The sequence below is a fragment of the Corvus kubaryi genome, unplaced genomic scaffold (genome assembly GCF_017639235.1).
Source record: "Corvus kubaryi isolate FWS band 111438036 unplaced genomic scaffold, C.kubaryi_AGA036_p1.0 76, whole genome shotgun sequence".
NCBI lineage: Eukaryota > Metazoa > Chordata > Aves > Passeriformes > Corvidae > Corvus > Corvus kubaryi.
This window is the reverse complement of record NW_024582063.1, coordinates 2498681-2526010: the sequence shown is the minus strand read 5'-3', so window position 1 is coordinate 2526010 and position 27330 is coordinate 2498681. Positions and strand designations below refer to the sequence as shown.

Sequence of the window (27330 nt, the reverse complement as noted above, 5' to 3'; positions counted from 1 at the left end):
CTTGTTCCCCTTCACACCCCGAGTGGCTCCTTCAAAGGACAAAATTCTGTCACTGGGGGTAATTAAAAACAGTTCATATCCTGCTAGGATTACAGGTTTAAAAATCTGAGTGCCAGGGAAACAAGGCGTTTGCTGTTTTTGGAGGAAACGAACTCCCACAAGAAACATATAACTTAATTTTGCTGTCAGATGTTCCCACAGACTCCCCTTGAAAGTCAACTGAAGCTGTATATATGTGCCTGAAGTGAGTTTTAAAAAAGAAATTACATTTATATTTAGATTGTCACCCTCCAGTCATTCAAAATGGTTCATGTGGGAAGTTTATAATGCTGTGATCAAACCCTTTATTTTGGAATTTATTGATATTTGAGTCAATCCCAATGTTGATCTTCTGCATAAAAACTTCTGATTGCCTTTAACACACGCATCATGTTGACACTGAGAGAGATGGTCCTGGGTGATCCAGCCCTGGAGCAGCAGCAAAGAATTGGGGACACTTTCCCTTGGGGCATATTGGCAGAATTAGGAGAGGGAGCCCCCTTCCCTCACCCCAACAGCTGCAGGTGCCTGTTGGGCAAAGCTTTATGTCCACATGTCCATCACCACCTAAACGTCACTCAGTTGGCAAAATACTGCATGTACGGCTCTCTTGGCCAAGGAAATTATTCTGACCTTCTTATGCTCCTGATGAACCAGAGAAAGGAATAACAGAATAGTTGGTGGTGAGGATCTCGTGCAGCCATAGCTGATGTGCCTGGGTTTGCTGTGCTAAGAGTGGCCATCTAACAGCACCTCTCTGCTTTCAGCATGGTTTGGTCTCCTGCCATACATTACACCGAGGGCAGGCCTGTGCACTAGAGGCACGTTGGTACTGATAGATGAGTTCTGTGCTATTCCTCAGATCTCCTGTCTCCCAAAAGAGACAAATCCTCCCTCCTCGCTGAGCTGCGGACCAGTAGCCGTCCCTACCCCTTCCTGGGGAAATTATATGGGACAAGTGACTCCAAGTCTCTGCTCTTTTCGTAGAAAATGTGGGAATTTGAGAGAGTCTTTCAAATAAAGGGTTTCTGCTAACCTGTGGTGTCCGGGGAAGAAAAACTATTTAGCCTAACACATTGCTGCAGCTTAATGTCATGGAAAAATAAGTGGTGAAATCAATGGAGGGACCAAACCAGAAGGACTCCTCTTGGGTAAAATGAAGGGGTACCTTTGCTTTATCCATGTGCTTCAGGCTCTCTCCAGCTCACTCCTGCCTGGTCAGACAGGGTCAGAATTCTTCTCCTGCACTCCTGGCCAGAGCCACGTCTGCACCAGGAGCTGCAAAAGTCCGTGTCTCATTACATCAACTGCATTTGCAATGCAAAATCAAACCAATTCATCTGAATTGTACAGGGAGAGAAACATTCATCCCTGAAATCTCTGCAAATCAGAAAGGAAAAAGCCAGTATGGACAAGATTATTCATACCCATATAATCATGTTGATTTTTACTAATATTTATTTTTGTTTCTCATCTTCCAAAATGTAGGTATAATTAAGCAACCTCTCATGAGCATCATCTGTGCTAGTACTGAAGAAGTGAAATACTCCTATGTAGATCTAATAGTTGGTGGTAAGTGTTAGCATATCCTTGAGATCTGCGAGATCATTAAAGCAGAAATTACCTCATATTAAAAATGGTTATAGGCGGTTACAGGCTGTATCCACAGCCCTTTAGAGAAAAAAAAATGAACCATCAAGGATCATTTTTTAGTCACTGTTTCCATCTGAAGTGCAATTACCTTTTTTCTAGCCCCTCAGAGCATTATCAATAATGAGAAGCCTGTGGATGAATCAGATACTCCATCTTGGCTCCCTTCTGTCGCTGGTGATTTCCAAGCATCTCATGACCAGCTGTAAGCTTCTCCACAAGCCTCTGAATGAGACATTTTTGGCACCCTCATTTCATATACGTTATTTGATGGTCTCGTGAGTCTTTTCCAACATGAATGATTCAGTGAGTCTATACACAGAAAGATACCAGAGAGATGAGGACTTGTCCACCACAACATGGGAGACCTGTGCAGGAATTTACAGCAGATCCTTGAGCCCCAGACCAACGCTGTAGGCAGCACATTTTTCTGTGTGGTAGCTCCTGCAGATAATCAGAGTCCTGACCTTACAAATCTTGAGCACCTTGGCTCCAGCAGAAACACAGAATATTCAGCAGTTTCTGAACTTTTCACCAAACCAACTTGTGCACATAAAGTTGGTAAAAGTGGACATCAGGGCACTGAGAGTTTTGTTATTAAAGGCAGTTGAAAGAGCTGAAAGCAGATGTTGCCATGTAAAAAGCTGTTGGGGACAAATCCTCCATCGTGCAGGTATCAGAACTAGGAGGCAGGAATCAGAAAGCAGCTCAGTTCAGTGGCATTGTAACAAAACATCCATTTATCAAAGTACTCTAAAAAAAGCATAGCTCTAGGTTTTGAAGCTGCCAGTGAAAAGACAGCTGCATCTCTCAGCAATTTTAAAAGCCATCCTGAAAATTACTTTATTTTTCCTTTGTACCTAGGCACTGAAAAGTCAATGAGCTAACTTTTTAGAAGTTTTTTTATGGTATCACATCCCAACCTAAATGCATTTTGATCTACACAGCAATGCTGTAAAAAAATTACTTCAAAAGTGCACGTGAAAACAACTGGGGGGGATTGTTCACTCTTTTTGATTGGTTTCACCTACAAAGAGCAGAGACTACAGAGAAATCTGGAGCCACAGACAGGCTCTGCTGTAAAATCCCCAGAAATATCACAGCACTTTCTTGCTAGAGCACATCATTTTATTTTCCAAAGCACATGGAAACATAACCCGTGCAAAATCCTGCCTCATGTCACGGGTGCTCTTGTTTGCTTTTCCACAGAGGTGCTGCAGATGGGTGCAGCCAGCACATACCATCAGAGAGGGCTCAAACACCCTCTGTGCATCTCCACAGCAAGAAAATACAACACAGGCAGAGGCAGCAGCCAATGCAGGTGGGGGATAACTCCCTGTGCACTGCCAGGCACGGGGTCAGCTGCCCAAAGCCCTAAAGCCAAATGTGGGGAGACCTGGGTGCCTTTGGGGGAATTTGGGCTGCATTTGGGGGCTGACCAGCATCCATCTCAGCAGACTCTTCTCCCAGAGCTATTCCTGCACAAATTGACTGGGAGGGATGGGAACACCAAAGGGGTCTCAGCACTTCCACTGGGGGTGTTTTACCCATCTCCCAGCTTCCTGCCTCTCACTTTGGTCACACCTGCAGGACACCTCAGGATCCAAACTCTGAGCAGGAGAATGGGTGCCACCACAGTGCCCAGGTCTCCCTGGCAAGGTGGCTCCTGCATCACCTGCAGTGCCACAGGGCCCCAGGCGTGGCAGCAGTTGTGCAGACACAATGACACAGCTCGCTTGTCAGCCCGAGGCAGCACCCAGAGCACTGCCAACATCCATCCCATTTGCAAGGAGAAGGTGGTTTGGCACTGGTGCACAAAGAAGTGCTCCTGGATGCCCTTCAAGCAAATAAATACAAAATAACTCCAGCAGAGAAGACTCAAAAGCTGTTTTATTAAGAACATAATTTTATTAAAGGGTTTTTAAGAAATTGTCTTTGCCCAACAGAATGAAAGGAGGGCTGGTGGGCTGGCATTCAGGGTGACACTTCTCTTTCAGAGAATCATAGAATTACAGAATCATTAAAGTTGGGAAAGAACCTTAGGATCACTAAGTCCAATCATTAACCCAGCACTGCCAAGCCCACCACTAAACCGTGTCCCATCTACATCACTTTTAAATACCTCCAGGTATGGTGACTCCACCACTTCCCTGGGCAGCCTGTTACAATAGTTGACAACCTTTTCCATGAAAAATAATTTCCTAATATCCAATCTAACAATTTCCTCTCATCCTGTTTATCTGGTACATTTCCTCTCTGCCCATCAGCCCTTTGGCTCAGCAGTGGCACCATTCCCACATCTCCCACTTCTGATTAGAATGTGGTGCTGACATAGAGGATCTGCACAATCTGCCAGGAGAGAAACAGCCCCCATAAAGAAAATCATTCCAAGACTCTGCTGGTACCCACAGATGCCCAGGGAAGGTTTCTCAGGACAAGAGATGATTTTGATATGCTCAAGTCAGCACCAGTAGCATCCCCATATAGTCAGGAGAGAATGCATTCACTGCATCATTCAGCACTGTCAGTCATCTTTTCTCTAAAATCTTTTAAAACTCCAGAAACTGCAGCTGGGTGTTACTAGCATCAGTCCTACACCCTCCAGTATTTTTCTAGTACTCCATTAGTGTTTAACACACCGTGCTGGCAGCTCTGGGAGTCTGGGAGCATCATCCTTCAGAGAGCTTGTCCCTGCTTGGTTCAGTGCTTTCTTGTGCAGGCAGGAAATTTGTTGTGGGCGGTATTAAAGCACCTGCAAGGCGGATGTTGAGATCCTGAGGAGAGCTCTGAGCAGGCAATATTTGCCTTGTGAGGGGTGTGGTATTACTGTCCCTGCCTGGCTCTGTAGGGTCCCGTGTGCCCCCACAGACGCACGGGTGGGTTCAGTATTATTGTCAGTAGCAAAGAGTCGAGAAGGGCATTTGTGTGCGTTCCGGCAGGAGCATTTATTGCTGCTACACTGTCAAGGGGTGCAGGGGCAAATACCAACATGATCCCGAAACTCAGAGTTTTATCTGGGGGCGGGGAAAAGGCAGAACCAGGGAACGGGGACCAATGGGGAAGCTCTGGGGGGGTGATGAGGGGTAGAGGCCAACAGCCAACCGGGGAATCCAAACTGGGATAGATTAACAGGACTGAACAAGCATCCTGGGAGAGGCCTCTTTCCCTCACCGTGAGCACTAAGTCTCTGGCACCAGAGACTGTCTTACCAAGAGCTCTCTCTGTCCCTTGTGCCACAGGCCAATCGGCCACCACAGTGTGGTGTTCAGCTCAAAGTGCCAAGGTTTTCTACTCCGTGGTTAAATGTCATGGGCTGCAGAGACACTCCAGGGAGAGAGAAATCACATGCATTTTCTTCCCCCACTGCTGAACAAATCTAGTCCTTCCAATCCCAATATATCATCAATGGGCATTTCTATCTGGACAGGCTATAGAGTTGCAAGCCACTAAAAAGATGGGTTAGAATAAATGCTGCTCTCCCCAGAAAGGGGCGGAGTTGGGGGGTGAGGGTGATACCCGAGTGGTTTTATTTAGGGTCCTGCTTCAGGGGGGAAGCAAAGAGCCCTTTTTCTTTCAGGACAGCAGTGAGGATGCCTGTCCATGTGCTTTTCCACTATGAACTGGATAAAACCCAACATCTTTCTATATAGTTTTTCCAGCAACGATTTTTGGCCACTCAGTCCATTTTAAAATAGGAACTGCTGAATTTCAGGGTACATTGAAGCTGAGAACTTATTTTTGTTAGTCTAGTTTCTAGCTGGTCTCTCTGAAACTGCCACAAGCAGAGCCCAGCCAGGGTTTTTCCACAGCCAAGCTCACACTCTGCCACAGGGACTCACATCCTACTCATCACAGCTCATCTGCTCTCATGGATGTTTTTAACATGGCCTGACAGAGGGTGCAGAACAGTGGGGAAAAGCATTTCTAGAAAGGTGAATTTTCAGCAGGCACAAGACAACCTGATGGCATCAAGCTTTCTGCCATCCAATCCTGGAGCTGTTCTGCCTGCACACATTCAGGAGCATGGATCTTTGCAGCCACTTTCCTCCTCAGCTGGAACTGAAAATGTGTACATTTTTTTCAAAAGAAGAAAGAGGGCTATTTTCTGAGTGCAAACAGCTTCTGCTGGTTTGTTTGTTTGTGTGGCTTTTTTAGAGCAGCATGTGAAGGGCATCCAAAAATTGCAGCCTCTCCCACCTGCCCACAGAGGATTTGCTCCCTGCTTAGCCCTGTCATGTGCTTCCCTCATCACCAAGCTGTGTTCCAACCAACATCCATGGTGCCCCAGACAGGGGAAGGGAGGATAACAACAGACAGGTAACAAAGAGATGGAGAAGACAGGCAACAGCCACAAAGTCAGGGAGAAACAGAGATGAGAGGACAGTGAATGCAAAGGGGTCTGGTATAGAGCAGCTCTCCTGGTGACTAATTAAAGACTGAGGTGCTTTCAGTGGTGGTTTCTGGCTAACCATGCACTGGTCCTCCACACCCAGAGCCTGTGCAGGGGCCCCACACTTCAGCCTTCATGTTCAGAACTCCATTCAGCTTCAAAGGGCTCAGGGCTTGTTTTCACTACCCAAGGAAGTGAGAATTGAAACATCACACACAGACTTACGGTGACCTCGTCCCGCTCTATTCAAATCAGTGCAAGCTTTGTCACTAACTCACATAACAGCAAAGCCAAGCAGACTGTGGTACATGAGGTGAACACCCTGTGGTTCTCCATTTGCACCACTGCAGTTTAAGCACATGCTCCTCATGGCTGGGCTTCTCCTCTCCTCCCTGTTTTCCACAGCCCTAAAACCAGAGGGATTTACATTGAGCATTTGCACTGTGCTGGCTGCAGTGCAAAGCAGGACTGTGTTTGGGGATACACTAAACTGCAGCAGAGGCAGAGACGAGCATCCCTCCTTCAGCAACCAAAGGTGTCCAACACCATCTCAAAAGCAGACAACGCACTTGACACCTACAGCCATGCAAAGGTTTTCCAAAACCCTCCTGACTGATGGTTACAGAGGTTTCTTTGAGCTCCCTGTGAAATGCATTAATGGCTGCCTGCTCTCTATAGACCAGATGCATTGCAATCTATTTTCTAGACTAAATTTCCCCATTTGGATAAAGATCCTACTTAGGCAGGCCTCATAAAGGGACTGGCCCAAAGCAGGCACAGCAGCTCAGGATTTCGTACCGGCATCCCTTACATGCTGCTGTGTCCTCCTGGAAGGGCCAAGGAGCAAGTTTTCAGGCATTATCTGCAAATGTCAGATTACTGCACTGGTTACCACACTCCCTCAAAAAACTCCTTGTTCACATTAAACACCTTCAAGCAGCCTGATGCCTTGAATGATGTCCTTTGATAAGGGTAATAGGAAAAGAAAAATCCTAAGAAATGCATGCTTCAGGATGCGTGGGAGGTGTAGCAAAGCCTTGGATGGTTTGATTTCCTCTCGTGCACAGGATAAATAAGCATCTAGTCACTGATGGAGACCAGTCCTCATTCTTAAAAAAACAGTAAAACTGAACTTTGTAATACTAATGGGTAAGATACTCATCAGCTTTCGAAGTTTTCCAGTAAGAAAATTACACTTTTATCTACAAACTACACTCCAGAGAGAAATTAAACCATTGAGAACTACTGAGAGCACAACAGCATTAGCATGGATTCATGGGCCAAATCAACAGCCAGTCTAATCTCAGGGTGAAAAAAAGCATTTACTTCTTGCAGCTCCTCCGATTCACACTGAGTGAGCACATCTCTTACAAGAGAGATTACAGAGTTAATCTTGTGCCTCTCCACGGCAGAAAGATAAACAGCACTGCAGTTTTCTCATAACCAGTGTTTATCATACTAAATCATCCTTGAAATCCAGCCACAGCAGCACAGAAAGAGGGGCTTCTGCAAGGTTTCCCTTTCGGAAATTGATCTCCTTCCCAGAGTCCAAAAACCAAAAAGAAAAAGAGCCATTAAAATGCTACTGTACATGAAATTGTACATCAGATGGCCAGGAATATGGCTCAGGTCTGCTAGAGCCAGGTTAGCTCTTCTCCAGGGCTGTGTTACTGCACTGTGAGGTGGCTCCACTGCAGCTGGGCAGGTCCGAGCTGGGGTCCCACAGGACCTTCCCCCTCTGAGGATCAAATATTTTAAGCAAGCCACCCAGCCATGCAAGTGTTTCATAGTGCTGGTGATCCACTGCCTGCTTAGCAAGCACTGCTCATTTTCTGGGGCAACCTCAAACAGGTGGTTTTGGTCTCAGGTGACTTTTTTTAAGTTAAAGGGAATAACTAGAGCAAAACGGCAGTGGGCAAATGAGTGCTGAAACAACACCTTCTAGAACACTTCCAGAGAAAGGCCAGCCTGTGCTGGTGGCCAGGGCTCCTACAGCAACCAGGGTGCTCCCAAACTGGACCGAAGGAGACCACGCCGTGGGCTCTGCACTATCAGAGCTACCCCAGGTGGCTGCTCACAGCTGGTGCAGTCACTTGCTATCTCAGGCTTCTGTGCCAGCACGGAGAAGTGCAGCTTTCAGACCCTGGGGGCTGCTTCAGTTTTGCTGGGGATGTACATCCACTCTCACAGAGCTCACATGCACCTCCTGGTTTCCTGCACCTATATCACCAGCCTTGGGCACTACAATACACATCCTTTTACACAGCAGGCACAAAGTAAGCGGGCTTCCTTTTTTACCTTTTAATGTCATTGATTGCCAGCAAGGTGCGAGCGAATTGCTACAGCGCATCCCAGTGCCCCTGCACTGAATGATAAACGCCACAGCAGAATGAAAATATGAAAGATGACTTCCTGCAAGCAGAAAGGGAGTGTGAGCTTGAAAAATCTGCCCAAGGTGAAAAGAGTCAGTAGGTACAGAAACCAAAACTACGCTGCCCTCCCAGGTCATGGCGAAAAAAGATGACAGCCAGAGCACCTGAACTAAAATGAGCATCAGAATCATCTTGCTGGTAATTTGGGTGTTGAACATTGATATGAAGCTTGGTTTTTATTTTTACCTTCTTCATTAGCACTTGAAAGCGTAAGGAAACTACTTGCCATTATGTTGAGACCCTGAAAACCAAGGAAGGGACATTCATGTCAGCAACAACCTACAGCAGAAAGACGCAAGGAAGAATTACTGCAAATATCCAGGCAGAAGATAATTGCTTCTCAACAGCATTTCCCCAATCACCTAAAACCCACAAGGCTTGCACCATGGTAACACATGCTGTCATTCCTTGCAAGGTTTGGGACCACATTCTGACAGCTACATTTCTGATCCTTTGTAGAGTGTTTTTTGTTGAACCACAGGCCTTGGGGAGGAGGTGCAGCACGTGGCACGGTTTGCTGGCTCTGTCTCCCTACAGTGCCATTCTGGCTGCACCTGCACAGGGAGAGCAGGTCCCCAGGCAGCTCTGGATGGGGTCAGGTGGGTGCAGAGAGGTTTAAAAGCTTGGACTGTCTGCTGTCTGAGGCATCTGGAAACAGCCACACAAGGGAAACCAGCAGGCATGCTGAAAATACTGACAATCTCTGGTCTGAAGTCCACAGCAGTGGACGCTTTCCGGAAGTTTTGTGCACAAATAGAAAGGTGCAGGACAGAAGATATTTCAAAATCTCAGTATGGAAAAAAAATCATGTTCCTCAGGGTATAAAGCAGCATCTTCAGGCAGGCACAGACACTTTAGGAATGCTGCCCATCTTCCTGCCTCCCTCACCGCATGGTCCAGCAGCAGATTGGAGATGGGACCAGACTGCCAGAGTGACCTGCAGCAGCCCTCCAGTGCAGATCTGCTCTTTGCCATGGCAGCTGGGCCCATTGCCAGAGTCCACAGCAACACACAGGGGAACAGTTGCCTAATTTTTGGAGAAAGAGCATATTGAAGCCACCCCCTGTACAAGCGCATCGCCCTGACAAGCAATGACTTTTCAGTGTGCAGCAGGACGGGGTGGATCAGCAGGGGAAATGTTCTCGTAGGAACAGGCTATCTATTCTCAGCTTTTCCCTCAGCTCTCCTTGTTTAGCACAGCTGTTGTCAGTTTTCCAACTGTCCCCACAAAGACAGAACGATTACATCCTTAAGGACACTGCCACAGGCATCCAGCAGCTCAAACCAGCTGGCAAGGCACCTTTTTTCCCACAAAGGCAAAAATGCAAACACATTTTCTCACCTTTAGGAAAGCACTACTCTGCAGCTGCAGGAGCAAACACAACCTGTCATGTGCTTTACACTATTGTTTCCCTCAGCTACAGGCACTGCTGCTGGCTCAGGTGACAGGGGGACAGCATGTCAGGAGGGTAAGTCCCAGCTGCCACTACATATGATCAGAAATTGCCACTCCCCTCTTTAACAGCAGAGGTTCGTCCCCGCACTTTGACTGGCAAAGCAGCACATGCAGGGCCCTGTCCCACCCCGTGCAAATAAAAAGCATTGCTGGCAGCTGAGGGAGACACACATACGTAAAAGTAGCACTGCAAAGTGCTCCCTGTGCACAGGAACAGTGCAGGAGCTTGGCAGGAGTAGAGAGAGGAAAGGCAACAGGCTGGGAAAGGCAGCTGCAAGGCTGGGAGAGGACCAGGAATATCTGAGAGACAACTGCTAACAAGGCTGTTTCAGCAAACAGCATCCAGAGCCAAGTTCTACCTGCAAGGGTTGCAGCCATCTCAGAAAGATGACAGCACCTCTCCCCTATATTCTAAGGCTTCAGTCCCCGAGGCTGTGTGTTTTCCTTCTTCCCAGGTCAGCAAGAGGCAAAGAACTCGATTCATAACCTCACACTACTTCAGATGCAGAGCAGCAATTGCTCTCCCTTGATTTTTCAAATAAATCTGCCCCACTGCAGCATAGCAAGACCAGTTATCTCACTGCTTTGTAGCCAGAAAAATTGCTCAGCCTGTGTAGTGAGTGGTTGGATGTTCAAAAACTCTTTAAATTAATGCCATGAAAACCAGCTTAAATCGTCATCGTAATCTCGCACCAAACCGGATGAAACTGCTCACACAACCCCAGACCTCAGCAATGAGGTCTTGTATCTGGAAAAGTTAGACCACAAGCAGTCCCAGTCACTTACAGGGTGGCTGTCAGCCCAGAACAGCTCCATCCACCAAGAACTAATGCAAAGTTGTTATGTTCCACAAAGCCAGGCCACCAGCATGCCGGTTCTCACCAGCAGAGAGCCCAAGCTCTCCAAGGATTCAAAGTCTCCTCCAGCCACTGTCAGTGGGCAAGGACTCACCTCAGTACCTTTCCTGCCATTTCTGATTCCAGAACCACCTCAGCTCCAGTGGTGAAAAGAGACACAGAGCCACTTGGCGACTGCATTATTATTTGAGATGCACAGGCACAGTTGCAAGCTGTAACACACAGAGCTGAGTCCCGAGCTGACAGGCAGCATTCCCCAATTTGTCAGCTTGATCCCTGGAGTCATCCAACCCTGACTGGAGCCTCTGACCACAACCCAAGAGGTAAACCCAACACTTTCTCATCAGGCTGGCTACCAGGTGCTCCTGCACACAAAGAGGTAGATCCTGATCACTAAAAGGGCAGTGGAATCATAAAAGGAAAATTAATTCCATCAGTGTTCACTCATGTCCCCTTTTTCGTTTTACCCCATGTAATCCAGTTTTCTTCATAAAAGCCTTCTAGATGGAGAGAAACAGCAGAGACCAAAAAGACCACGTGCCTGCAGCAAGCATTCAGTGCCAAGCTTTCCCAGGTGAATGAGCAAAGAGAACTTTACATTTTTATTCCAGGCTAACAGTACATGGCCTCACTGCTCCTCAACAGCCTTGTTACTTTCTTTTGAAACTCTGATAATCTTTGCATCCCTGGCACAGCTCTGTGATAAGCAGACAAGTTCTGGAATTGCTCCTGTCCCATAGGTACATTTCTGAACAAAAAGCTAAATTGGAAGTAGCAAAAATAGCCACCCCGCCTGCTCACATGAAATCACACTACCTGTAACCCAGTTTGCAAGCAGCACTGACATATGGAGACTTAACCCTGCCTGATCTTCTCTTGCCTATATCCAGCAGCAGAGGGAGGGGGAAGTGTAGTGGAGAAAACAGTTCAAAAGATTAGTTTTAAAATCTTGTTATCTTGCACACTTCTTCCTTTTGAGTGTTGAAGGGCATGAGAAAAACTGAATCTTCTTTGCTGCAGATACACAAGACCCTTTCTGAAGCACACAGAAGGTGCTGCCCAGAGCTGGTCCATCACTCCTGAATAACACACAAGCACCTTTCACTCTCAGACAGGCAAATCCGGTCACACAGAACAGCTCTATCAGCCTCCAACTGCAATACAAAAATAAAAGCAGCCTGTCCTCAGCACATTGCGGACACACAGAACTGATGCACCACATCCAGAAAGGAAAGAGTGGACACAAAGAACATAAACAAAGGGGACTGAGGGAAACTGGGAATCAGGGTCAAAGCAGAGAAGTGGCTCCTCTTGCTGATGGCAGCTTAATGAGGAAATCCTCGGCTAAGTAGACACTTCAAGTGCACACAGGGCCAAAGGGAAAATGGAGAAGTTCCTGGAAGAGATGACCTCTGGTGGTTTTATGCCACACGGCAGAAAGGGGCATCTCTGCTCAGACTCCAGGGATCTCAGCATACACAGGAACAGGCTGTCAGTAGCAGCCATTCCAGTCCCTCACAGGAACTGCCCATTTCTAGCAACACCCGAAGCAGTTTGATTCAGCATTTTTGGATACCTTGGTGCTTGAAACAATATACTGCAAAACCAGATATATCTTTCATTACTTTATGCAACAGTCGTTTTTCATTTACGTGCTTTTCCAGACCATGCATCAACTGTGCTGCTTGTACATGCAAATCTGTTTTTGTCTTTTTAAGTAGAATGCATTTTAATTTAAAGGCCAAAAAGGTGTTAGGCAGCACTCCAACCTCTCAAACAAGCCTTTAGCGCTTCTGTTAAGAAGTAGATCTAGTATGTCCCAGTTCTGGTCTAAGTACAAGCATTATCCAACAGCAAGTTGAACATCACACCTCTTTTATGACTACTTAAATGCTTAAAGGCAGACCACTGCAACACATTAATCCCTGGCACAGGGCTATAGCACAGCTTTAACAGCAGCACTGCTGTCCCCAACACACACCCACTGATGCAATCTCGGAACACAGCAAGAGTTTGCCTAACATCTTCAGCATGACTTTATTCCTGTCCTCTCCTGCGACAAACACCTTTTCCCATTAGTCTTTCAACACTGACAGTTTTAAATATAGGTAGTATTCTTCAGCTACAATTTAAAATGCTAAATTTCAAGGAGAAAATAAACTTGTACCAGCATGCTTTCAAACTGCCTCAATGAGAGAAGCACATCAGATAAAAATCAATGTATTCTTACTTTGTAGACAGACCTCACTAATCATGACCAGCTCAGACGTTCCAGTTAAAATGTAACTTCACCCCAACCTCTGCTTACATTACAAAACCCCCAAAATATGCACATTATCACAACTCAGGCAGGAAGAGCAGGCCTATAGTATATTTCACGGAAGCATTACCATTCACACAGCAAACAAAAAAATCCCTCCCACCCACCCACCTCACCCCTCCCCAGCTCTGTGCAGGTACACATGCAAAAAATTTCTGGCAAACCACAGAAGCATCTGGTTGGTAAAGACCAAAGATTATGGAGTCCAACTGTTAACCCAGCACTGCCAAGGCCACCACTGAACCATGTCCCTGAGTGCCACATCTACATATACTGTCAATACCTCCAGGGTGGTGATTCTGACACTTCTCCAGGTGGCCTGCTCCCTGGTGTTGACAAGCCTTTTGGTGAAGACATTTTTCCTAATACCCAATCTAAAACTCCTCTGGTGCAATTTGAGGCTGTTCCTTCTTGTCCTATCACTTGTTATTTGGGAGAAGAGACTGTTGCCCACCCTGCTACAACCTCCTTCCAGGGAGTTGTAGAGAGAGATCAGGCTTCCCCCGAGCCTCCTTTTCTTCTAGGCTGAACACTGCTAGCTCCTCAGCTGCTCCTCAGACTTGTGCTCCAGACCCTTCCCCAGCTCCATTGCCCTTCTCTGGAGTCTCTCCACCCCCTCCATGTGTTTCCTGTAGTGAGGGGCCCCGAACTGGACACAGCACTTGAGGTGTGGCCTCACCAGTGCCCAGGGGGACAATCACTGCCCCAGTCCTGTTGGCCACAATGGCTGATACAGGTCAGGATGTCATTGGCCTTCCTGGCTACCTGGACACACTTAGATGTTTTTCTTCTAATGGAGCACTAACATGGCATTACTAAATCTTTAGTGAATTAATTAATATAATTGCATCACACGAAAAAGAATCATGGTCTAGGACAAGGATTTTGTGTACACACTGCTGCTTTCCAAGGCTCTGGCAATTGTTTGACACCTCAACTGTTAAGACTTTCTAGCCCACTTCTGGTAAAATATTACACATTTTGTTTGTGCAGTCAATAGTTCTTGATAGGAAAAAAACATTTTATTGTAAACTTCTAAAAGGACAAAATGATCCCAACTAAAGCAGGAATCTGGCACGTAATATGCTCAGAATTTTTTACAAAATAATTACAATCCAAGAAAAAATGCCTACATAAATCAGTACAAGTATCATGAAGTATAAAAGCTACAAGACAAGAAAATTATAGTTCTTTCAATACGAAATACACTTCAAGAGCTGTATCCTGTTCTCACACATTTCATGATATAACTTTCGTTCGAGAAATTATTTCATTCACAAAACTGTTGTTCTTTGCCAGCACATCATTTCTCAGCTGTTTCAACTTGACTTTGATGTCTTCTTCTGACATACCTGTCAGGGGCAATGCTTTCACTTGACAAAGAAAATCCTCAATTATCTTTTCACCTTCCTGAAATGGAGAGAAGAGAAGGAAAAGAAAACAGCAAGGATGTTTAGACTGCAAGCAGGAATTTTCCGAATTCCCTACAGATACAAAGTACTCTTCATCAGCAGAAACTCAGTGCAGGCAAAAATCATGGTTATCTTTGTCCTTGCTATCAAGTTCTAAACACCAGAACAAACCACTTATGCTGGTACCGGGAGTTCTTTTTCAGTCCATGAGCAAAAAGCACGAGTTGATCAGCATAAACACAATATTGAACATTATGATCTCCTATAAATGTTCCACATTTAATTCCAGTGTGCAGCCACATGAGGTGGGGACTGCCAGCAATAATAGCACCAGAATGGTCATATTACCCAAACTAGTTACTTTTAGAAGGGACTGTCAATCAAAAGCAATGTTTCAATATGCAAAAGGAAAGAACAAATTGTAACCAAGCAACTGGAGAGTGGCCGTCACCAAGGAGAACAGATGATAATTAAGCTTTATGCATATGCTTTTACACAAACAGGCAAAGTGGAACTTCTAAACAATCTGACTTGAATAGCAAGAACAAACATTGCAATGAACAGTATTCAGAATCCCTGTATTGGAAACAATTGGTCCAGAATGCAGAAGTTTGTCCTCCGCATTTTAGAATTCTACTGAAAAGTTTACTTAGTTTTCCTCTTATCATTTCAGACTGATGCAGAAGTTTTCAGTGCAGAAGTTTCCAAAAAGTAGTAGCACCCTTTTCCCTCTACACATGATGTTAACCAAGGCAGACAAATTCTCTGGGTGAGACATCTAAAGCTCTGCCATTCTATTGCCTAGAGAGTTTATGGAATATTATGTATTACTGAAACACTAAAGAATAAAACATGATGCTGTATTTGTCACAAGTGTTTGCAATGTCAATTTAATTTACACCAACTTAGGACCATGCAGCCAGGTCCAACTAATCTGAAAATTCCTTCACCATGACACCTGACAGAGGAAAGGTAATAGTGGAGCAACTGAGGTAGTTGGAAGGAAAGCCTTCTGGCAGTAAAAAGTAGAACAAACCAGAGATTGTTCACCTAAAGCATCAGATCCACTTACTGAGCTAGAACAACAAATGCAGTTGACCTCTGAAAGTGAAAATAAAGTAACAGGGAACAGCCTCTGTCTAGAGCAAAGGCTTTTTAAATGTAGGAAGTGTACTGGATATGGACTAACACTTCAAGACTTCCATACACTGCTGTATTACCAAGGCTGCCAGAAGGAGGTAAATGTGGTACAATGCTGTGAAGGTTCAGGCTGACTGCTGGGACACAGAACTGTGCTCTGGAAGCAGGTTTGTATGCACACAGCAAGGAGGACCCAACTGCTGACAAAAACCAATGAAAGCCACAAAGCAGAAGCATGTGGATTTCCCAGGAGGCTGCCACAGATGTCACTGTGGACTCTTACTCCAGCAACAAGACGACACAGGATATTCTGAAAAAGCTTCCTGCAGCCTTTGCTGTCCTTTACACTACCTGCTAACAAAGCTTCTTTAAAGAAACTTCATTTTGTGACACCTGTACATCAGACATTCCAGGTACTGATTGCCATGTTCTTTGATATGATCAGCTTCTGAGATGTGACAGTTCCGATGGGACATGGAAGGCCACAGAGGAGAAGGCTGGGTGGGTATTCAGCTTTTCTCTGGTGTGAACAGATCTGATCACACTGGGCTCTAAGAACTCGGCACTAATGAACACTCAAATAAGGGGAAGCAAAACCAGGTGTGACCCAACTGCAGAGCCAAGAATATTCTACACAATGGTAACAGAAGCTGTTATCTTAAGTCCCAAGAAACTTTGCATACAAACTAAATAGTCAACAAAAGTGATGAACACAAAGTTCCTGTTTGGTTCACAGCATAAATAAAACTCCACTGGACAGGCACACATATATAATTCAAGTATAACTCAAGCTGTACTGCTGGGCATTATTCTTTGAGGAAAAAAGAATAGTTTCCATCTCATGACTATATTTTTAGATAAAATTCTTGCCTATGTTAACTTGAAATTAATCTAAATCAAAACCCACTATCCCTGAACATCTCTTCAACTCCTAATGAACATCATAGCCAAGATATTTTGTTACAGAAAAATGCATTATAGGTAATTATTCTCAAGCTTTGGGGGAATCGGAATCCTTAAACGATTTTGCTTCAGCTATTCCAGCAAAACAAATTTTAAAAATTATTTCTGATACCACACCTCTCTTTCTCTATATAACTTCTTGGCTGGTGGTTCTCCTTCAGATTCCTTGGACTTCCCAATGTTTTGGAACTCCTCCAGCTCCAATGCTTTCTCTCTTGCACTTTCTATCACGTGTTTTGGGAAAGCTGCCAACTCTGCTACATGTATTCCAAAACTCTGGTCACAGACACCTGGAAGCAGAGAAAAAAACCCCAACAGTTAAGAATTCACAGAAGATAATATGGCTGCTCAGAGATTATATGGACATGGTTGTAATAGTTCTCTGTTCTGAAGAATTAAGTGCGTGACTTGATTTGGTTCTCCCCAACACTTTCTGATTTATTTTTTCTACTAAAAATGGTAACACAGAATAAAGAATACACTCTTACTTAATTAAGCTCTATTAGAGCAGTAATTGCAGCTCCAAAGTGCTTCAGGAAGAAATGGAAAACTCTTCAGACAGAGAATTTCCCTCTCATACTTGAAATTGAACAATGATTTTTATTAAAGCAGCACAGTCTGTAGAATATAATAGTTTGCGTGCTTTTTAATAGATATTTCTCACATTTACTCTATACCTATATAAATACATGTATGTATGTGTATAGACAAACATTAAAAATGCTGCATTCTCAATCATCCCTCTCCTCCTTTGCATCTGTACCAAATAACTCCTCAGTCTCCAGGAGTCATCATCTTTAATTATATCAAAATCTTTCAACTGCAACTTCACACTTACTCCAATTAATACACTGTTTATAACACGTGTTTGAGAAAAGTCCTCATAATTGCTCAAAATACGTAAATTATACACAGTTACATAAAACAATTTTCACTTCAGTATTAAAAGCCCTCTGATAAAATCTATCAACTCTTATTTGCTTACATTATCATAATTCCATTTGTTCTCCCACATATATTACTACATCCTTTTAATTCTGGTTTCCATCAAGGAGCTAAGAATAAATTAATTACACTTGCAAAATGACAGTTGTTTTTGGGTTTTTCAACTAATCATCTATTAAATACTGAGTAACTGAAGAATAGGTGAAGGAAGATTTAGCATTTTGACTTTTTCTGTTTTATTAACCTTGTAATCTCTCAGGTTTCTTAAAGGAAATTAACACATTTAAGCAGAAATCAGTCTTCTTGATTTTGTATAAAAAAGACACCTCCCCAGACTCAAATCTAACTCAGTTCTCAGCTCAGAGAATCCTGAGCAGAGGCCTGAAGAACAGTACTTCATGTGTTTCCTCTTCCAGTGATTCTGTCACTCTTGAAGCATGAGGACAGGGTTGAAAATCCTGTATAAAAGTCCCTTGTCATGCTTTTCAGATTTAGTTATACGTTTCAAATGACATCAAACCTGTTATTTGTTTCAAAACACAGCTGTATCTGAGCTGCCTATACACACATGCTTGATGGAGCAACATAACAATTCCAAAAGGGAAACACTAAATGCAAAAAACTTTGGTGCAAGATGGATATCTAATTAGAGTCCAGATATTTAAAGATGAAGATTTCATAGTGTTGTATCTCCTCTGACAGAGGTTTAAGTAGATAGATAAAAAATATTGTGTCTCCATGCTCAATAGCACTTCCAGGAAAATGGATGGAATGAAAAGACATTGCATGTACAAAAAGATGTGTATGACTGAAAATGGCACAACTGATTGAAGAAAAAAATTAAACTGGGATTCTACAGTTTTTATCAGGACCAGAATGGCTGAATTAGTACAGGTTTTAAGAACAAAAGGAGTGGGTTGAAGAAAGAGAACTCACCCAACTGTCTGGGGAATATTAGGGGGTTTTATTGTACGAGTTGCTGTTCCAAAAGATTCAGAAGGTAGAAGGTTTTGATATAGTGTATATTGATTCCCTCCTCAACCAACATGCTCAAAATAAGGCATCTAAATAAAGATGGCTTGTTTGAAGATTCTGTACATCACCATCTCTTGCTGCACCAAAACCACTCACAGTTTCAATGTACACTTGCAGCAGTTTATGACTGTTTTTCTTCAGTTCCAATGCCACACTAAATCACTTTTAAGCACCAGTTTGAGCAAGGCTTTCAGAGGGCTCTGAACCTTCACTTGGTGGAAGGAGCTCAACATGTGCTGGAGAAGATGGGAAACAACAAACTAGGAAAGAACCACAGACACCTCCTCTCCTCTGAGACAGGCTGGGGACCAGGGCCACAGTGCTCTGGACTAATATTCAAGCAAAGTGCACCAACAGTGCCCATCTCAAAGGAATAAAGATCCCAAAAGACAAGGACACAGAGTTAAAAGATACAAGGCTGTGGCAGACAGAGGTAACCCACCCAGCTTTGAGCAGACTCTCAGCAAAGCCAGAGGAGAGCAGTACTTCTGCTGTGATTCCCCTTGCTCAGAGCAGTCTCCCAAGCTTTACAGAAAAGTACCCAAAACCTAACTGCAAGATTATAGCCAGAGGGGAATACAAAATTAGAAGTGGTCATACATGTAATCTAAGGGCAAGAAATGAAGTCATTTAATAGATTTAAAACCAGAAGAAATGAGTAAGAAATAGTCAATCAGTAATGCCATAGGAGTAAAACCAGCAAGGTAACAGATCCAGGATAGCCAGAGTGCTCTACAGTAACCCTGTTCTACCCACCCAAGTGTCATCTAACTCATTCCTTTGTTGTGGAACTCAGAGGAGGAAAATTAAGAGGTACACAGAGTAAGAAGGAGTACTCTGCCCACATTTTAAATCAAAATCTCAGCCCCAAGGTTGCCAACCAGACTGAAACGCTCTAGTGAGAACAAGCCAAAATCACTGTACAGTTCACAGCTAAATTAGAATGCCATAAATGGGCACACCTTGCAAGCCACAGTTACAGCTCTGCTTAATTTAGCAATAAATACAGGCTCCTGCTGAAGGGAGAAAAAACAAGTGATGGGGGATATAGAGAAGCAGAAGGAATAGATGAAATTTATGCCTAATTAAAAATTGTTTAATTTAATACTGAAAGGAATAACTGGATCCACTAAAAGGTTTTAATTAAATACATCTAACTGATCTTACACTAACAAAACAGGCTACTTGTTGTTTCACTATGATGCCATTTGCTAAAAATTAACCATATGATTTTTCCTACATCAAATTACTGCATAAATTGGGCAACATAAGACTAAGTCTTATTATAATGATATAGACATTATTAAAAACTATCAGCACATAAAAGGTGCACTCATTTCTTTTAAAAGAACGGTTTAACAAGTTTAAGTCTCTTACATCAGCAGGTTGAAATGGCTGATTTAGAAAAACAGAAAATAACATTCTGGAACCCTTCTCTCCATCTTTCAAAAAGAAAAGGGAAGCAACTCAGTAACATCAACTTGAATGGCAGAAATAGCCTAGAAATCATCACAAATAATCATCAACATTACCACCAACTGTGTTCACACATGGACAGAGCTCCTGTCATACACGCTGTCTATGGACAGAGAAGAACATATGTATTATAAACCCTAAGTCTCAAGTATGACATGAGTTTTTGGGGGGGATTTTTTTCCATTAAGATTTTTCTTCCCCAGGGCAAAATGAAGTTTAGACACAGTCTTACCTTCCTTGACACGATAAAGCATCGTCAGTGTGTCATCGCTGGTCAGAGCAGTGACATGGAGGTTATTTACTGTTGGCACCTGGTCAGCAAGAGCTGTCAGTTCATGGAAGTGTGTAGCAAACATGGCAAACCCACAGATTTTGCTGGCAATGTATTCTGAGATAGCCCACGCTAAGCCAAAGCCATCATAGGTAGAAGTTCCTCTTCCCAGCTCATCAATGATTATCAGGGAGTTTTCAGTTGCTGTCCTAAAACCATAAGAGCATTTTGTAACGTTTGATAGCAGCATGAACTCTGGATATTGGAGTACCACAAGTTATGCTGTGGATGCAGAGCATGGAACAGGCAAAAGACCCTTCTTAGTTACATATATAGTGCAGACACAGCACCACACAGATCATTCCAAATTAGGTCCTTTGTCCCATTTGAACTTTGGCCTCTTGGTAGCAGCTCTGTATTGACCACTGGAATAAACAGAAGGCTACTTCAGGAACTTATGAACAAGCTAAAAAGAACTTGAGATCCTCCACTAAGATTCCCCACAAAAGAAAAATCCTAAATGCACCTTAAATGCGCCTCCTTTCCCATGAACCCCAACCAACGCAATCGAACAAAAGCACAAGACTTGCCTAAGGATTGAAGCAGTTTCCAGCATTTCAGCCATGAAAGTGGACACTCCTTTCAGCTGGCTGTCTCCTGCTCCCACCCGAGCCAGGATACAATCCACAATGGTTACCTCTGCGGACTCACACGGCACAAAACACCCAATTTGGGCCATAAGAACAATCACCCCTGTCTGTCGGATGTATGTTGATTTTCCCCCCATGTTAGGGCCTAAAGAAGAGATTTTCCAAGAATTATTTTAAAAAGCATCATCTTTTTACAATTCAACAGCTCTTTTAAAGGAGAACAGGCTCTAAATTAAAACAAAGAGTGTTTAAACTTATTACTGTCTCGCCAGAAAAGAGCAGCAAACTTGTCTAACAGGTGCAACAAGTGGCTCCAGGACTAACAAGGCTTGTTTGTCTTACTGAATGCTCCTTTTTCAAAAGAAAGGAGATCAGAGAACATTACGGGCCTTCATAAGTTTTGGGACTTTTCAAAAGTATAAGCAGTCATCTAAAACATGCATTCATGCCTAAAACTAATAAGCTTTAAATTAAAAACCATCAGTATTTATTTCTGCTTAAGAATTATAATAATTTGTTTTCACCTCAAACAACTATTAAAATTTCTCTATAAAAATGAAACAGCTTAGTTACAGCCTGGGTACCAGCTAATGGGTGACTTAGAATCAGCAAACCCAGATATTAATTAGTTATTTGTAACTGAAGTACAAATGAAATAAAAAGTATTATCCAGGAAACTGATCATTAAAACCAATTTTACACTTTTGCTAACCGAAAAAGAAGCGTGTTGCCATGCATTTATTCAGGGTTTCAGTTTTTCTTTTTGATTATGTTAGAAGTACTCATTAATCATTCTCTAATTTCAGATCTTTGCTACTCAGAACGTATGTCAAGGACATCTGGATGGAAATTAAGATCCAATTAAATCTATAAACACTAAAAATGTTTTGGTGTGTAGTAAAATTATCTTAATTACACCAGAGAAAAGGGTAAAAAATGGTACAGTCATTGAAACATGCTTTGCATTTAAAATCAACTTTAATACTTCACAAAGAAAACACTAACAAAGAGGATGCTTAAAATCTTGCCTCCAAAAAGTGCCTACATGGCTACAGTACAATTGATGCCTAGTGGAATTTTCCACATCAATTTAGCAGGGTCAGGCTTTCCAGCTCCTGAGGTTGCCTAGCTTGTGGAGTTACATTCACTAAGGCCTTACTTTAAGGAAGGACAATTTTTTTATTTTCTACTGTCCTAGCAGCTTCTTTTTTCTTCACAAATGACTCTCTGTAAATTAGTGATCAACTTCTCCAAACAGCGCACTACAACGAAAGTCACAGTAACCAATTCCATCACTATTAGCTTGGATGATGAGAAATATGCTTGTATGTACAGAAACATGTAGAATATCCACAGTCAAAGGTAACATTTCACATTAACACTGTGAACACTTTTTAAAAAAAAAAATATAATCAATAATAGCAATAAATAATAGCTTACAAATACCCTCCCTTCTTTTCCAGAGCTAACTCTTATTCCCCATGCAGAAAGATAAGTAATTCAGTAGCTGCTCACCCTTGATGTTAGAAATTGTTTTGACAGAATTTTATTAGGTTGCTGATTTGTTTTGGTTGTTGTTGGTTTGGTTTTTTTTAAAAAGACATCATTATTGGAAATACTCAAGACATTTATAAACAAAAAAGAGAACAGAAGTATTTACCAGTAATAATGTGGAACATCTGCTTGCCCTTCTCAAATGTAATGTCATTGGGGATGAAGGCCACCTCATCCTGCACTTCGATGCAGGGATGCCTGGCACCCTTCAGCACAATCCTGCCTTGTCCCTTCTCCAGAATGACGGGACGGACGTAGGGCACCGGGGCCCCGTTTGACACGTGAGCAAAGCTGACAATGGCATCCAGCTGAGCTATCACATCATTCATCGTCTGGATGGGCTCTGCATAACCTGGTTTGCATTGAGGAGATACAAATTCAGTGCCATTAGCCATTCTTTTGCTTCAGCTGAGAAGGTACCTTGAAGCCTATACTGAGTCCATCAAGCTAATTCACCTGCAGTAACAATTTTGCTCAAGATGGAAGTCACCTCCTGTGAGTCTAGGATGTATTCCTAAAGTTTCCGTGCCTTGAATACCAAGGAGACTTCTTCAGACTAAGGAAAAGAAGAGGTGAGGCCATGTTGATTATTTTCCCTCATCTGGAAATCCAGTATGTTTCCTTCCTGAATAATACACTGGATTCTGATGCTCATGCAAGCAAACACACCAGAGAGACAGCACAGACAGTTCAGACACAGCAGCCATCTATGTTTATGTGACTGATGGGAGGGAGAGGTCTGTCAGATACAGTGCCTGTGACACCAGACTAAATGGCTTCCCCCAGTACCAACCTTAAAGCTTTGGTGTTTGGTTTTTTTCAGTGAAAGCGATAAGGGACTGGTCTAGAGCCCAAACTCCCCAGTGTCTCTTCTGCTTTTGGTGAAGGATAATAAAGAATGCCCTGTAAGTAGGCAAACTTGGGGCAAAATATATGGAAATAACTTAGGAAGCCAATAATTTGTATTGCCATATAAGCAATGATTAACTTCATCTTATATTGCATATCAATGTTCTTACAGACCTCAGGTCCCACTCCTTCAGTTCTCTGCTGTCCTTCACCTCTTCTGCTGTTAGGGTGAAGGTGCCCAGAGTCAGGGAGGTCAGTGGAGGATAGATGTGGCCTTTATAGCCTTATTTTTGTTCCTATTACAGGATTAGCATTTGCACACACCTCATCACTGCACATTTGCAGAAATGCCAGGAAAGGGTCTGGCAACAGAAGACAATTCATATTTCAAACTTGCAACAGCTGTCTGAAAGCCACACCTCACTTTTCACACCAATTCTCTGGACAATGTTACAGTTTGTAGAAGACCCTCAAAGGAACTGCAGGTCCTCCCAGCACTCCGGACTGTGACACACACCAAGAGTGGCACACTCACCTGAAGCAATGTTAATGATTTCCTTAACAATTGCATCCTGAGCCTCTTCATACTCCTCCCTGTTCCTTATGTACTCATCATTGATGGCGCTCAGTTTGCTGTGAACAAAACAAGAGTATTTAGAAGCTGTGGTGTCCTGCCTTCACCTACAATGCCAAACTTTTGGCTTCCTCATCTGTGAGTCAATACCAGGTGTCCCCACCTGTTTTAACAGCAAAGACCACAAAGCAACTGACCTACTATTATTCATCCACACCAAGACAGCCTCCAGATTAATTCCAAGTTTAAGATCACCCATAATGGCCAAACCAGAAATTCTAGCATCAACACATGACTCTTAAAAACATCCATGTTATAGAGATGCTATGTGATAAGGACTAGCTCTTAAAACTGAATTTCTGGCTATTTTGCTACATTTTGCTGCTAAGCAACTGCCTAATTAGCCCAGAGCCCTACAACAGGCTTATCAGATCTGAAGACATTGACTTCTTTCATTTAGTAAAAACCTCAGTTAACTATAGTCACTATGAACAGATTCTGGACTGCAAACTAAGGTAAGCTGAAATAAAGAAAAGAGTTTAAACAAGTTTTTATACTTCTTGTCTCCTAAACAAAGAACAAAAGTCTGCAAGACTGAATAAGAAACATACCCAAGTGGTGTGCCCACACTATAGGCGGAAGTCAGTCTTGTACTTCTAGTACCACCTACAGAAGCAACTATAACTTAACTAAGCACAGAGAATTCTTTTTTATTAGTGATGCATGGGCTGCTTCACTAAGGGAAAGTAACAGATGACACAGTACAGGTTCTAAGTACATCTTCTCAGTTACAGAAAAGCCTAATTTCATCATACATTTAGATTCACAACATATTTAGAACCAGAAAAAGCTGTTTTACATTTCAGGGATGTTTTTAAAAAATACCCTCTGAGTAAATGTTAAAACAAAATGCAATTAAGGTTTACACTTTGTTCATTTAAGCAAATTGGTGTGAAATACACCAACATATTGGTTGGTGTGAACCAATATGTTTGCCCTCCTTTTCGAAGATAAGGATTTATAACTATGAAAGTGAGTGATTAACAGAAACCAGTCACTATTAGTGATAGCCCTGGCTTTAAACCAGCCTTGCCCTGTAGGCAGTGCTCCTCACACTTGTATGTCAGTCAAGATCTGACTCTTGCTGAACTCACACACAGAGCACGAGCAGCAGGCTTGTCTGAAACGGACTGCACCATATATTAATCTCTGCAGCTTTCACCCTTCCATGGAACACAAGCAGGAGGCTTAAAAGCTAGTTTTCTCCTGGATCTGCCACTGACAGACAAGGAAGAACTTGTCAGGAGGCTGAAGTCCAGTTAGAGGCTGATTATTAGCAGCATTTCCTATGGTTGATACTGGGGCTGATCCTATTTATGCCTTGATTAACAACCTGAACAATGAAACTGAATGCACTCTCAAATGCACTCTCAGCAAGGTATAACAATGCCACAGGAAGGAGAGCTGGCAGTGTGCTGGAGGACAGAGCTGCCATTCACTGGGATAACTCCAGGCTGGAGAAATAGGTGAACAAGAATTTCAGCACACATCAATACAAAGTCCTGCACCTGGGATGAAATAACTGTCCACCAATACAAACTGTGGTCCACATGGCTATAAAACAGTAAAAAACAAAAAACAAAAAATCATAAAATCCTTCTCCACTGGGTCCCTCAAGAAGCTGAACACAAGCCAGCAAGCAGTGTGCCCCTGAGGCAGAGAAGGCCAAGCCCATGCTGGCTGCAGCAGCTAGAGTGGAACCAGCATCCTGAAGGAAGTCATTCTTCCCTTCTATTCAGCACTCCTGAGATGACATCTCTGGTTTTAGGTTTTGTCTTCCCAACATTGAGCCTGGAGCAGATGGTCACCACAAAGGTGGTACAGAGCTGAAGCACACGGCACACAAGGACAGGCTGAGAGAGATGCCTGCCCAGGCTGAGAGAATCTGAAGCCTGGAGGGAAGAGGCAACAGACTCTCCTTGGAGGTGCAGAGCAAAAGAATGAGATACTAAGATCCCAAGTTTCTGCAAGGAAAATTTTCATTAGACCTGATTAGGAAAGTTTTCATAAATAGTAATTCAGCACTGGACCTTGTGCCCCACGAGACTGTGAAGGATACTTAAGAAGATGGGCACCTGGGCAAGGCCTTGGGCTACACCATTTAATCTTGAGATAGGATCTAATTTCCAAGGTGCATCTGCTTTGAGTGAGGGATAAGAAGTAGCCTTCAACCTAAGTTATTGCCCAATTCTGCGCATGCAACTTTCTACTTCGTTTGCTCTGTGTAAAAACACTGAAGAACAGAGAAACATCTGATGGCTGATGCAGCCCTTGCCCCTGCTAAAATGCTCTAAACCAGCTAAAATTCAACAAAAAAAAATACAGACTTTTCAGCTGATCTGTGTCAGAACTGCTGTCCAGACAAGGACACACTGAAACAGCCTCAATGCAATTAGCCTGAAGACTTAAATTTTTCAACAGTTCAATCAAAAGAGCCACAGAAGTGAAGTTCAATACACAGGACCAATAGAAATTAGAGAAGATTTGGAACAAAGGGAAGAAAAAGGTAATCACCAACAAAATTGCTGCATGTCACATTTGGTGATAAACATAAATAGCTCGTTCCCTACTGCAGCTTGTGTCTGTATAAACACTCACAGTAAAAGCAATTATGATACTTGCTGCAGCTAAAACAGAGAAATTAGCCCAAGTCAAAGGACCAAAAATAGATAACAGTTGGCAATGTAAACGGGGAATGCAGCTTTTAAGATAAACTCTATTACTGTTCTTCCCTCATGCCAGTCCTGCTCAATATTTCAATCTGTGAGCCAATTAAAAAGGTGAAAATTTGCCATTCAAGATGTAGGGAATCCAGTTTATCACCACAATTATAAAGGAACAATTCTTTTCCTTTCAGAACAGGCTTTAAAAACTACCAATATAATCTCATACCTGTTAGTAAATTTCACACCATTCTTTTGTGTATCAATGATTCCATATTTCGAGTTGTTACGGAGAGCTTTCTCCTCCTTGCAAGTTACTCTAAAGTGATGTCCAAACTGTGAATTTGTCTCCAGTTTGATACTTTTGCCAGCTTCCAGACCTTTCAGATGAAAAGAAAGAAAAAGAAACCAGCTGTATTACCACCAATCCTGCAGCCTTGTGCTATTCTTGCTCACTAACCCTCAGTTCCCATGATTTAGCCTCTCTTACATGACCTAATTCAATAGACTTGCTTTGGTTCTGTACAGGTATGAGAAATACCCAGACTAAACACAAATATACGGATTCCTTCCCTGCTCCTACTTTAAAATGCT

The 27330-nt window shown here is 43.1% G+C and overlaps 1 protein-coding gene across 1 annotated transcript in view; it reads right to left on the bottom strand.

Annotated features, from left to right (window-relative positions):
- Positions 1-14144: 14144 nt before the first annotated feature.
- MSH2 (mutS homolog 2) overlaps positions 14145-27330 on the bottom strand; it is a 45619-nt gene continuing 32433 nt past the window's right edge. The window contains exons 10-16 of the mRNA XM_042051652.1: positions 26966-27116; positions 23975-24072; positions 22697-22942; positions 20977-21181; positions 20348-20595; positions 16777-16949; positions 14145-14554 (exon numbers count right to left, since the gene is read on the bottom strand). Coding sequence (XP_041907586.1) covers positions 14384-14554; positions 16777-16949; positions 20348-20595; positions 20977-21181; positions 22697-22942; positions 23975-24072; positions 26966-27116 — 1292 coding nt within the window. The 3' untranslated portion in view covers positions 14145-14383. The remainder of the gene's footprint in view (positions 14555-16776; positions 16950-20347; positions 20596-20976; positions 21182-22696; positions 22943-23974; positions 24073-26965; positions 27117-27330) is intronic.